This window comes from Papio anubis, chromosome 16 (genome assembly GCF_008728515.1).
Source record: "Papio anubis isolate 15944 chromosome 16, Panubis1.0, whole genome shotgun sequence".
Classification (NCBI taxonomy): Eukaryota; Metazoa; Chordata; class Mammalia; order Primates; family Cercopithecidae; genus Papio; species Papio anubis.
This window is the reverse complement of record NC_044991.1, coordinates 30,810,854-30,823,974: the sequence shown is the minus strand read 5'-3', so window position 1 is coordinate 30,823,974 and position 13,121 is coordinate 30,810,854. Positions and strand designations below refer to the sequence as shown.

Here is a 13,121-nt window from a genome sequence, read left to right as displayed (position 1 = left end):
AGCTCTCTAGGCCTGCCTTCCACTATCCTCATGGATGTCCAAATCTTGGCTGTGCCTCTTAGTTAGGTCCAATGTTTCTTGGGATCTTCATCTTTGTTTCATTTACTCCCTCATTAAATTAGAGCACAGTTCTTAAATAACATTCAAATAAAAGTCACATGTGAGATAAACTTTCTGAGTTCTTATATATCTGACAGTATCTTCATTTTACTATTTCTTTACTATTCCCTCCACAGAAAATATCCATGTTTTTTATTCTTGCTTTCCAGGCTTCCTGGAATGATGATGCTCTGTCTTATATTTTTGCCTTACATTTTCCGTAACTTTGTCTTGTTACCTATGTTGAGGAAGCTTTTCTTGACTTATCCTCTGGACTTTGAGTGGATGTTTTATCTTTTGCAATTGTTTTTATTTCCATCAACATTTCCTAGTTTTTGACTGTTCGTTTTTCATAGCATCCTGTTCTTGGTTTAGGAATGTAAGAGTTGCACACATCTCTCTGAAGATACTAGTTAGAGTTCATTTTAACTTTCTTTTGTTCTCCAAATTATCTGTTTCCTTCAGGGTTATTTTTTCAGGCCACAGGCATTTCTCAAATGATCTGATGTCTTTCATATTCAAGAAGGGGATCGTGGACCCTTGGCTGAGCCCTGGATATCTGGGCACAGCTCACTGGTCATAAGACATCGCTTCACCTTTGCAGGCAGGAGCCAACTGTGACACTTTGTGACTCCCCACTGTAAAGCCCAGAGGCTTTGCTTGAGGACTCTACTTATACACAGAGGGTACATTTCACGTACTCAGAGGGGAGCCTCCCTTTTTCGAGAGAAGAGTAAAAATCTGTTGAGTTTGAGGCGATCCGTCATCCAACCTCCAGCCCTTGCCCAAGCCTCCCCTGTGTCAGTCCTCCTGGGCCCTCCTGTGTGGGATCTTCCCTCTGTTGGCTTTTAATCTTCTGTCTTCTGATGCTTGCACCCTCTCCCACCTCTCACTGGATTGCTGCGTGTTTATACAATTTAAAAAATTATTTCCTTTCATGTGAGAGAGAACTCAGGAGGGAGAAAAGATAAATTCTTATCCCCAAACCTCTTTCTGAACCGGTAGCCAAGCAATCTTATTTGTGACTTTGGTATTTTACCAAAGCACCACCTGACAAGCACCACCAAAGCCATGTGTCTGCCCTGTTGCAGGAGTAACCTGGACAAACTCTACCATGGCCTGGAACTCGCCAAGAAGCAGCTACGAGCCACCCAGCAGACCATTGCCAGCTGCCTTTGCACCAACCTCGTCATCTCCCAGGGGCCTTTCCTGTACTGCTCCCTCATGGAGGTCAGGCTTCCCACAGAGCACAGGCGCCTGGCCACAGCACCAGTGGCTTCGTCTGACCATCTGTCTCGCCTCCACAGGGCACTCCAGATGTCGTGCTGTTCTCCAGGCCGGCGTCCCTGAGCCTGCTCAGCAAACACCTGCTCAAGTCCTTTGTGTGTTCGGTGAGAGGCCAGGCGGGTGCTGTGGGTACAGGAGGGCAGGTGCTTGGAGAGCTCCCTGGACTGGGAGTTAGATGCTTGGGGTGCCTGTGGCTGTTCACCAGCTGCAAGGTCTAGGCATATCCATTACTTTTTTCTGAGCTGTCTTTTCCTCAGCTGACCCCTAGGAACCTTCCAGTTCTCTCAAGCTCTGATTCATCACTGGCTGTCTAAGTCACTCAGACGAGTAGGGAGGGGCCCTCACGGAGTGAATAGGGCTGGGGCTTGTGTGCTATTGTCGCAGGTCAGGGAAAGCAGGATGGTTGTAGCAGAGACTGGCTTCCCAGCAACAGGTTGTCCACTAGGCTGATTTCCTGTGCCTGGCTTTGTCTTCTGTGTGGCCTAACCCCCTCTTTGCGTTGACGTGGAACACACTCCTAACTTGACTGGCTTTAGGGCAGGGGTCCTCACCCAGCCAGCATGGGGCTCTTCCCAGATGTGACATTTCAATAATTGAAGTCCTCCTCTGCTTTGAGGATGAGAGTTTATGCAGGGGGCTATTTCAAACAAAATGTGCTAACAGGAAGTTGAACTTTTCTTTTGCTACTGAACTAACCAGAAAAATGATGGCAGATGACATGTGTTCTATCAACCAGGTAATATCAAAGATGAACTAGGGACAGAGCATGGGCCTTGAAGTCCTCTAGGCTGTGTTCAAAGATCAGCCTCCTCATTTGCCAGTTGTGTGACGTGAGGTAGATAATCTGATCTGAGCCTGTTTCCTCATCCATGAAATGGATGAACATATACCTACTTTACAGGATCCATTCATTTATCAGACATGTTTTGAACATCCAGCACCTGCCTGGCCCTGTTGTCATGGAGTGACTGCCCATCCTGGTGCACATCCTGGGACACCCCTCAGTCCTAGACACACCAGGAATGCTGGTCACCTGGGCTGTAGGGTGTGGGTGCCGCAGGCACAGCAGAGAAGGAGGCCCTGAACCTTTATCCTGAGGGAGCGTGCCAGCGAGAGGGGATAAGGAGTGGTAGCTGCGGTTAAGATGATAGCATGTGCTGCCAGGGGATGGAGCAGGAGGAGGCGGGGTGGCCTGGGGCCTCCTGGAGAAGGTGGCAGCTGCCGCAGGACCTGAAGGAGGTGAGGGAGGAGACAGCAGGGCGGGCTCCCTGCAACAAACAGCCAAGGGGCAGTGGGGCTAGGGTGGTACACAAGGAGGCTTGGGGACACAGCATCGTGGCCACAGTACCACGCTGTGGGTACAGGAGGGCAGATGCTTGGAGAGCTCCCTGGACTGGGAATTAGACCCTGGCCTTGGGCATCTAACTTGGGGTGGCTGGGTGGGGACCAAGGCATCTTCTCTGATGACAGAGTCCCTGGAGGCTCTGGGGAGTAGAGTGAGTGGGTGCTGTCGGGCTCTGGGCTCTGAGTGGTGAGCTGGGGCCCATCGTACTCTGACAGAGGGTGCTCTCTCCAACTCCATAGACAAAGAACAGGCGCTGCAAGCTGCTGCCTCTGGTGATGGCTGCCCCCCTGAGCGTGGAGCATGGCACAGTGACCGTGGTGGGCATCCCCCCAGAGACCGACAGCTCGGACAGGAAGAAGTGAGCAATTTCCACTCGTCCTGGGACTGGAGGGTATGGGGTGTTGGGGGTGTCAGCTTGTTAGCCCTGCTGAGTAGAGTGGTATTTGCCTCTAGTGTCTGTCCTGGGGCCGGGGATGGGAAGGGTCCATTGCAGGCAGCCTGATCCCCGACATGTCTTGTGTATCTGCAGCTTTTTTGGGCGGGCATTTGAGAAGGCAGCGGAAAGCACCAGCTCCCGGATGCTGCACAACCATTTTGACCTCTCAGGTAAGAGTCTTCTGCCACTCTGCCACACTTCCCCACCTGACCCTTCAATGCCACTGCAGGCCCTGGAACCAGGCAAGTTGGCATGGCTGGAGGAGCCTGGCCAACAGCTCTCTTGACCTTCCAGATCCGGCCCTCAGACAGGCTACTCCTGGTGGCTCAGGGAGCTCTGGTGAGCCTCAGGCTCCTTAGAAAGGGAAAAAGTGTTTCCCAGGGAATGACAGGCCTGACTCTGGCCTTACAGCCAGTGCTAAGGATCACTTTCCCAGCAAGCCTAGAGAACTGGCCACCAGGGCCCCTGGGCCTCCGTCTCACCTGTCAGGGTTGGGTTGTTTCTGTTTCATGGGATGAGGAAACAGCAGGGCCTGTGATGACCCAGGATACCACCCCATGCTGTGCCCAGCCCCCTCTCCACGGGTTAAAGGTGTGTGTCGTGATAGGTGCTACCTGTGAGACAGCTGGGACACTAGCCCCACCTGTGTGTCAGATGAGCCCAGAATAGATGGGCCTGCCCGCCTGTTGCTTCCCCAGCACCAGCACAGAAGATGGTTCACATTCGGCTGTGTTTGCCTTCTTATTCTTATTGACAGGCTTTAAAGTAAAACAGACTTACTGATATTTCACCCTGGGTTAGTTTGCTACAGCTGCCATAGCAAAATACCACAGACAGGGTGGCTTCAACCACGTGTCTCCTCCCAGTCCTAGGGGTGAGAAGGCCCAGGTCAAGGCGGGGCAGGGCTGGCTTCTCCTGAGGCCTCTCTCCTTGGCTCACACAGATGCCCACCTTCTCTCTGTGTCTTCACGTGGTCTTCCCTCTGCACACCTCCCTGGTGTGTGTGTCCAAACCGCTTCATCTTCTGAGGACACCAGACAGATTGGATTAGAGCCCATCCTAACAACCCCATTTGAACTTAATTGCCACAGTCACATTCTAAGGTCCTGGGGGTTAGGGCTTCAACATAGGGATTTGGGGGAGACAGTTCAGCTCAACAACCTCAGTACTTCCCGCACCTCTGAGAAAGGAAATTTTCTTGCCTCATCACCACGGATTCCTCAACAATGATAGACACTGTCATGGGAGATCCAGCCTTTGTTGAAGTGGCCTCAGCCATCTCAGAGCTGCCTTCCTTGAGCCAGACCCAGCCATGGCTGTGGCACTGTGTGGCGTCGGTTCACCCCGCACAGCAGCCCCTGCTAACTCTTTTGTGCTTGTGCTGTGGGAGAGGTGAATGGACACCCACTGGCCTGCAGAATATCTGGCTTCATTATACAGGGAGGTTTCGGGCTGGGAACTGCCTGGTCTCCCTGAGGGTAGAGAGCCAGGGGTGGGGGTGCAGAGTGGGCCATGGCCAGTACCCACCTGTGTCGGGCTGGATCTGGGGCTCTCGGGGCTGTGGCTGGCGGCATAGACGGCTCCCAGGGCCAGGCCAGCCCCATTCTGGGGGCTAGTTTTGCTTTGTGGTGAGGGTTTGTGTGCTCAGCTGAGCCTGAGGGCCCTGTGATATGGGCAGTTTGCACCATGTCCCCTTGTGGGGAAGAGAACACTGAAGCCGAGGCATTGGCCAGAGTGCATCCAAAAGTGTCCTGCCCCACCCAAGGACTTCCACAACCCACTCTGGGGACCAGGATTCATGCCAGGTGGGGTGGGCAGGCCCGTTTCTGTCCAGGTCTGTAGGGCCCCTCCCTGTGTCCCCTCTATTGGCTTCCCGGGGCGGGGTTCTCTCTGCAGTCCCCAGCCCTGGCCTCTCTAGCAGTGCAGACAGCAGTTCTGACGACGAGGTACAGTGAGACAGAGACACAACCACTGAGTGCAGAACACCACAGACCAGGAGGAGCTGCACACTTTGGAATGCGGTGGAGGTCCGGCGGCGGGGGCAGTTCTGTGCCCTGCCTTGTGTTCCTACTCCTCCCTTCTCACGGCTGTTTTTCTTTCATTACTTCAGTAATTGAGCTGAAAACTGAGGATCGGAGCAAGTTTCTGGACGCACTGATTTCCCTCCTATCCTAGGGTGAGTTACAGGGGTTCTGCAGGGGCAGCTGTAGCAGCCCCCTCAGAGCCCGACCCTGATGCCCTGCTCTGTCCTCCCTCAACGGAGGCTTTTACTTGGGTTTCAGACCAAAGCAGGGTTCTTGAGGAGATTGGAGCCAACACATTTTTCCCAAGCACATCTGTCCTTAGGCTGCCAGCAGGGCCACAATGGGGCATTTTGAGGTAGCTAATTTCATTAAGCCCCTGCGATCCCTTCAGAAAGAGCTGGTATTCACCCTCTGCTGACCGCACTCTGGGGCTGGGCATCCCGTGTGACACATGTCACACACAGACTCCCTGGTGCTGCCCTCGGAGGCCACCTGGAGCCTCCTGTCCCACAGCCTTCATGTCAAGTGCTGGGCAAGAGCCCACAGAGCAGGCATGCAGGCTTTTGTGTGCTTGGCTCATGAGAAAGCAAAGCTGTTGGCAGCCACTCAGCTGGGAATTCCAAAGTGCCGGTTCTGCTGGGGCCTTCACCAGCACACAGCTGTCCTGAGGGCCGCGATGGGATTCACTGGCAGGTCACTGACCCGGGACACCTCCCACTGCCCCGTGTACTACCTCTTTCTTGAGGGTTCCCAGGAAATAGGCCTGCCTTGTGTCTTTGTGACCATCTCTCAGCCCAGGTTCCCCACAGGGAATGCCACATCCAGCCCTGCATCTCCTGGAGCCCTAGCCTGGAGGCTGCGGCTGTGGCAGAAGGGCCCTGCCAAGGCTCTGTTGTAGGAGGTCCTTCAGGCTAGGCCTGGGGTCCTTCCCACTCTCCCACCCATCCGTCCGTCTGTCCATCCCTCCAGGGGCAAGCACCTGTTCTTTTGGGGCTGGAGTGGGGGTGTTCGACTGACAACAGCACAGGGGGCCTCAGGGACCCCACAGTTCCTCTCAGGGTGGCCTGGACTACACAGGGCCCATGTTAGGGGAGGGGCTCTGGGTCAGACCCTCGGGTTTTTGGCAAGTTCTGTAGGCTCATCAGCAGTGACCTTCGACCAGCCACCTAATCAGACTGAGCCTGTTTCCTCACCCAAAAATGGGGCCCACTCTCTCCTTAGACGATGAATGTGAGCATCAGCACAGGACTGTGTAGTGTGGGGCAGATGCAGAGGTGGGGCTCTCCAGCAGTGGAGTGGGTGCTAGAGGCAGACCCCTTCCCTGCAGCCTGCTTGGTGATGATGTTATGCTGCTGTGTGTTCTTCCACTGAGGCAGGGGTACAGGTGGCCTGGGCCAGGAGGGCTGAGCAGCAGAGTACCGAGGGATGGAGGGAGAGATCCCATGGGAGGGTGCCAGGGGGCTGGCTGAGCAGCTGGGTGGGGTCCGTGAGGTGAGAAGGTGCCTGGAAGGAGCTCTGATGTAGGACAGCTCAGCCCAGGCAAGGGGTGCTGTGAGGACAGCAGAGGCCTCTGAGTCTGGGGTGGCCTCACCCCCACAAGCAGTCCTGGCTACTCAGAAGCACTACCCAGAGGGAATGCCTGGGCAGTTTGTTTAATTTGGTGGCACATCAACATTGTTTGAAACTTGTTTTTTCTTGTTTTCTTTTCTAGAATTTGATTTCTTCAGGAATAACCTCCTTATTTATATAACTGGCTTTCATTTAGATTGTAAGTTATGTACATGATTTGAGATGTAGAAGCCGTTTTTTATTAAATAAAATGCTTATTTTAGGCCCCGTCCCCATTGTGGCTCTGGTCTCGAGGCCAGTGCTTAGGTGTGCCTTGAGTCTTCTATAGGTCCTGGGCCCCAGGTACCCTCAGCGCCTGGCAGGAAATCAGCATGAGGATTGGCCCGAAGTACAAGATCTCCTCACTCTGTCCTCCAGGACCTCCAGGTGGCAGTGGGCAGAGGTCAGTACCCCTCAGCATCCCCGCCTCCTCACAGCACCTGCACTGGCCACTGCCTAGTGGTGCCAGCCAGCACCTGCCTCTGTCCACCTACCACTTCCTCCAGTCCACTTGGCCTCAGCCACATAGCTAGTCCACTCTCTCAGCCATCCCTCCACCCGTGGGTCTCACCATCCAGCACTCTTTTTCAGGTCTTTGAAGGCAGGAGTGATTTGGGTAGGTTTTAAGTCAGTGGGGAAAAGCTCAGAAAGAGTGACCTGGAAAAGTGCACACAGGTAGGTGGGGCTGGTCTTGGTGCAGCCCTTGGCAAAGGGCAGTGGGCACAAAAGGGTCAGAGCTGGACTGGAGGCTGGGCCCCCCCCTTGCCTCTGGTGGTTTGCACAGCTCCCTGGGGCCCTTGAGCTGCCCACCCTGGCCATTTGGGAAAGTTCAGAGGCTGTGCAGCTGCCTTTCCATGCCCTTCGTTTTTTTTTTGTTTGTTTGTTTGTTTTTGAGACAGTCTCGCTCTGTCGCCAGGCTGGAGTGCAGTGGCACGATCTCGGCTCACTGCTTCCTCTGCCTCCAGGGTTCAAGCAGTTCTCCTGCCTCAGCTTCCTGAGTAGCTGGGATTACAGGCATGGCCACCACACCCAGCTAATTTTTGTATTTTTAGTAGAGATGGGGTGTTGCCATGTTGGCCAGGATGGTCTTGATCTCCTGACCTTGTGATCCGCCCCCCTCGGCCTCCCAAAGTGCTGGGATTATAGCCGTGAGCCATCCCATGCCCAGCCCCATGCCCTTCCTTTCTTAGGAAACAGCTTGTGTGGGATGCAGCCCTCCCAGGCAGCCTTGAGCCTCGGCTTCTGACCAAACGCACCAGACCTGGTACTACCCAGCCCCAGTGGCCAGATGCAAGAGTGTAAGGACCATTGTTTCCGGCTCTGCCCAGGGCCACAGCTCTGGGATCACACACTCCCAAGCTTGGGGACTGCTCTTGGTCCCTGCTCTACAGGCCCAGGTGGGGCACAGGTCAGGCCTCCTGAGGACCTCTGCACTGTGGGGCCCCTATCCCTGTAACTCATCCCACCTCTGGTTCCACAGCAGCTCCCAGGAAGCTGCCACACATTCCAGCGGCTGCCCTAAGCCCCACTGAGCCCACATTCTTGGGGTTCTGCCACTGCCCCATGGTGGTAGCCTGGCCAGACCTAGGAGACTCCCCGCCACTGGATGTGGCCCAGACATTTCTGGGCAGGGCCCCCGAGGCCAGGTTGGAGCAGATGCCAAGTCTTCCTTCCAGCTGGGCTTAGAGCTCTTCCCTGCAGCATGCCCCCTTCATCAGCTGCTCTCTTCTGCTTCTAGCTTTATGTCAAAAGTTAAAAATGTGTTAATTCAAAGTACCTAGAACAAGGCTAAAAACAATGAGCTCTCAGTGACTGTTAGATGGCTCTAGACCCCCTATTCCTAGATGCCTGGCAGGGGCCAGCCCTGACTCCCAGGTCATACAGCCCCTGGAGGAGGAAGGTGCCCCCAGCAGGGGCTGGCACAGGTGCTGGTTGTCAGTACCAGTCTGGGCAGGCTGCCAGGCCGGCAGGGTGGGTGGGCACAGGCTCTGTAGGGAGCTACGCTGGGACTGGTGAAGGAGCCAGGACGAGGGGCTGGAGCCAAGGTGTGGTACTCTGGGCAACCAGCTGTCAGCACCTCCTCCCATGGCAACCCCACTGTTGACCGGTGTGTCCTGCATTCACCCCTATTCCTGCCCCACCCACCATTGGAAAGGGCCTGGTCGGGAGTTCTACAGACCTCTGTGGCCACTTGATGGGACCCGGAACTAGGCAAGCCCTGAGAGGGCAGTGGAAAACCTCGCCCTGTGCTGTGTGGGGCTCAGCCCTTTCTGAGAGAAGCCAGCGGCCTGACTGCCCACCCCCAGCACTTCCCACATCGCAGGAACCCCACTCACCAGCCTGTGTTGAGGGCGCTTCACCCTGCTGGGGTCTGCCGCTGCCCCCGCCCCTGTCCCATCCCGGGCCCCAGGGCCCCATGACTGCAGCAGCCGCTCTTCTGACCGCAGATCCCGCCTTTCTGGGCTGTAGTAAGTGGTGGCTGTGTCTCCCACCTGGTGGGAAGGTAGCAGGGAGGATGGGGAAAATGCCAGCCCTGGGAGGAGGTCTCTACAGGAGTCCTTGGGAGGGCGGGGCTGGTGGGTGATGAATGGGGCTGCTGGACACGGGAGATGGCTGGACAGAGAACAGGACACAGGCGGGAGAGAGTTCAAACCATTTACTAAGTAGATTCTTAGCCTTCCCACTCCCGCCCACTCTCAAGCTCCGGTGCCCACAAGCCTTGCCTGGGGAGATGTTGGAGTGAGACCGGGAGGTCCAGGCCAAGTAACTGGCCCCTGGGCTTGGGCCCTGCTGATGGGGTAAAGACCAGCTGTACACATCTCTCCGGTGGGGTCCCTGGGCTCTCCATCCGCCCCTCCGAAGTCAGCAGGAGCCTCTGGGAAGTAAGGCAACAGCCAAGACCCCCAGCGTCTTGGAGGGGAAACAGCATCCTCAGTCTGACACCCGCTCTGCCTGTGGAAACAGCGCCGCGCACAGAAAAGGAAACTGTCCGAGTCCGTCTGTTAAGGGCAGGGCCCGGCTGGTGGCAGGAGAGGGTCAGCTGCGGGCGCAGGCAGGAGCCCATCCAGGAACCGCGTCGGGGTGCAGAGCCAGACGTTCCGCGGTGCCTGCGCGCGGCGCTACCCGGCGGAAGCCGCCGGTCCATGCGGGGCTCCCCAGGCTCATCCAACGCCTCGCAGGGGTAGCTGGCAGGAGGGCCCCCGCCGTGCCCAGCGCCCTCAGACGTAGTTCTTCTTGTCGTAGTCGCCGGTGGCCGTGGGCCGCCGCGGCGCCGAATACTTCACGGGGAAGCTGAGGTCGGGACGGCTGGTGCAGACCCAGGCGCCGCAGCACAAGAGGCCACCGCCTACCATGAGCAGCGCGGTGGCCGCCCAGCCGATATACAGCGCTGCGCCCAGCTCGTACTTCTGCGACACGGGCACAGACGGATCGTAGAACTCGCGGACGACAATGTTGGCGAACCAGCAGAGTGGCACGAGCGCAAGCAGCCCGCAAAGCAGGTAAAGCACGCCTCCCGTGAGGGCCACACGCGCCTTGGCCGGGCCCGGGGCCACGCAGGTGGTGCACTGCGCTCCCGCCAAGGTCACGAAGAGCGCAACGAACGCCAACAGCACGGCACCCACGGTGAGCGCCCGCGCTGCCTGCACCTCGGTGCTCAGAGCCAGCACCGAGTCGTACACCTTGCACTGCATGTGCCCCGTGCTCTGCACCACGCACGACATCCACAGCCCCTTCCAGGTGGTCTGCGCAGTCACAATGTTGTGGTCCAGGAAGGCAGTCACCTGCCACATGGGCAGCCCGCAAGCCAGGATCAGACCCCCCCAGCCCACCAGGCACAGCACCAGGCCCAGGATCTCCAACGCTGCGGACCCCATGGCTAGAGGAGAGACGCGAGCCCGACGGCCCCCCAGAACCCCCAAGGCCGTGCTGCGCGGCGCCCTGGGCGGGCCCTAGTGCCTTTGCGCCCGCGCTCCTGGCTCTCGGCCCCAGTCCGTTTGCCCCGCGGGTCTGTCGCACCTTCTAGGTCTGCCAGCTCCTGCCGGGGGTACCCTCTTTGAAGGTTCGGGGGCGGATTCTGGCCCCCAGGCCCGGCCCCCTGGCCCGAAGCAGCCAATCCGTGCGCGGGCCGTCGTCCCGCAGCCAATCACAGAGCCCCTGGCAGCTGAAGTTAGGAAAACAACGGCTCTTGGGGGGTAGCTGAGGGCGCGGGACGGCTCCCCGCCCGGCCGCCGCCCCCAGCCCCACCCGCGGTTATCCTAGTCGCGGCCAAGCGCGTTCTGGGCTGGCCTAGGGCCCGCTTCTTGAGCCGCCTCCCTGCGTGTTCCGGCCGCGTCACTTCAGAAGGCGCTTGACCCCCAGCCTGCACCACCCGGTCCACTCCCACATCCCCTACTGAGCCCAGTGGTCTCTTCCACCGGAGCCAGCTCCACTCCACTGACCGGGGTTTGCAGGAGCCGCCACCCCCCAACCCCTGTCACAGCCGTAGAGGCCCTTGTAGGGGGTGTCTCCAGAAAGCCCGCCCCGGAGTCCAAGCCCCACCCAGGCCCTTTCCCGCACTCTCTCTCCAGCCCTCTGAGTCCCGGCACTGTCTCTCACCCCATGGCAAACGGAGACGCCAGGCAGCCATATGGAGGTCAGGCCCAGGCTCCAGCCTCACCCCCCCATGCCACTCACTGCCTCTCTGGAGCCTGAGTCTCTGGCACAAAGCGGTGGCACAGGGGCTTTCCCCCTGCCTGGCGACCCCCACTCTCCCAAGCTGCAGGGGCTTCCCAGACCTCTCAATCTTCATAGGGGCTGCTCCTCTTCCTGCGGTACTGCCCGCACCCCATCCTTGGGGGCCCAGCTCAGGTGACACCACTTCAGGAAGTTCTCAGTGACCCAGCACACTGAGTGTATACCCAGGGGCAGTGGTGGCCCCAGGCCTAGCAGCCTGCTCTGGCCTTCAGACAGGAGAGACAAAGGGACATGGAGGGGCTGTGCCCTGCCCTCCCACCAGTGGCGATGGTGTCCCTGGCACCCCAGCCCCCAGGCCACCCTCCGGAAGCCAACTTGGAGTTTCCTGGCCAGGAGGAAGAGCCCCCATCCTTGCTGGGGGAGGGCGGCGCGGGATTTCCGGGCATTCTTCTGCACAATGGCCCAGCCATTTCTCGAAAGGTCCACTGGGGTGGACACTCCGGGCCCCCTGAGGCTCAGGTGGGGGCACAAGGCTCCAAAACCCACAGTCCCATGGGGACACCGGCCCCTTTCTAGCAGTTCTTTCTCCAATCTCTGTCGGCCCCTTTGTTTCCAGTAAAGTTTGAACTCCAGGCCCTGGACTGAAGCCACTGGGTGCCCAGTTCTTTTATCTGGTCTGTGCTCAGTTCCATTGGACAGGACCCTCCATAGAAAAAGCATGGCACTGAGGCTGGTCACGGATGTGGGAGCTTTGATGACTTTCTGCCTCCTGGGGCCTGGTTCCCTTCTCCCCCTTCAGATGGCTCTGAGATGGTAAATGAGGTAAGGCCAGCATCTGGCTCACCTAGTGTGGGGAGGCTCTGAAGGCAAGTGTGCCCAGCCCTGAGGCTGGAGGGAAATCGTACCCTCTTTGCTCAGCCCCACGTGGCCTCTCCCCACCAGGTGTGGCTCTGAGGACCACTGCCTTCTCCCAGCTATCACTTTAGTCACTGCATCCCTCCTGCTGCAGACCCATGGGCCACGCCCCTTCTTCTACAGACCCTCCTGGACATCTCCTCTGTGTACTCCAGGGGTCCAGCTGACCCACCCACCCTCTCACTCTTACTACCCCCTAGCCCAAGCCCAGGGACCTTCCCCGGATCCCCCTACTCCCAGCCGTTCCATGCCACCATCTTCCTGGGATGACTGCTGTGGCCTCCTCAGCTCATCAGGAACCTGCCCTTGCCCAGCTAGGCCACCCCAGCAGGCCCGTCTCCTGGGCCTCACCCTACCTAAGACCCTCCATGGCTCACATTGCCCATGGACAAGAGCCGACCCCTAGAGCAGCTGGACTGATGCGTACCTGCATGTGCTAGGACTGGCCAGTCCAGTCACCAGGCTTGGCGAGGCCCTGAGCACACACTCTGCCCCAGCAGACTCACCTGCCTATGGGCCTCACGTGGGCCGTCTCTTACCTTGGCCTCTTCTGCCCACGGTGTGGGTCTGTCAGGTTGCGTCCTGCTCATCTTTTTTTGTTGTTGTTGTTGTTGTTGAGACAGAGTCTCGCTTTGTCGCCCAAACTGGAGTGCAGTGGCCGGATCTCAGCTCACTGCAAGCTCCGCCTCCCGGGTTCACGCCATTCTCCTGCCTCAGCCTCCTGAGTAGCTGG

The 13,121-nt window shown here is 57.9% G+C and overlaps 2 protein-coding genes across 6 annotated transcripts in view; one reads left to right on the top strand and one right to left on the bottom strand.

Moving 5' to 3' along the window:
• Positions 1 to 7,031, top strand: part of CDC45 (cell division cycle 45) — a 43,161-nt gene extending 36,130 nt beyond the window's left edge. For all 5 annotated transcript variants that reach the window (XM_009216786.4, XM_017945130.3, XM_003905218.5 and 2 more), the window contains 6 exons: positions 1,191 to 1,329; positions 1,407 to 1,490; positions 2,971 to 3,089; positions 3,261 to 3,337; positions 5,278 to 5,343; positions 6,903 to 7,031. In XM_009216786.4, the coding sequence (XP_009215050.2) occupies positions 1,191 to 1,329; positions 1,407 to 1,490; positions 2,971 to 3,089; positions 3,261 to 3,337; positions 5,278 to 5,342 (484 nt within the window). In that variant the 3' untranslated portion in view covers position 5,343; positions 6,903 to 7,031. The remainder of the gene's footprint in view (positions 1 to 1,190; positions 1,330 to 1,406; positions 1,491 to 2,970; positions 3,090 to 3,260; positions 3,338 to 5,277; positions 5,344 to 6,902) is intronic.
• A 2,409-nt stretch (positions 7,032 to 9,440) lies between these two features.
• Positions 9,441 to 11,796, bottom strand: CLDN5 (claudin 5). Its single transcript, XM_021921359.2, has one exon. The coding sequence runs from the start codon at positions 10,672 to 10,674 to the stop codon at positions 10,018 to 10,020; it is 657 nt and encodes a 218-aa protein (XP_021777051.1). The 5' UTR covers positions 10,675 to 11,796; the 3' UTR covers positions 9,441 to 10,017.
• Between the last annotated feature and the right edge of the window lie 1,325 nt (positions 11,797 to 13,121).

Bases quoted from the DNA above. Each gene is read 5' to 3' on its own strand.
- CLDN5 (XM_021921359.2), bottom strand. From the start codon at position 10,674: ATGGGGTCCGCAGCGTTGGAGATCCTGGGCCTGGTGCTGTGCCTGGTG.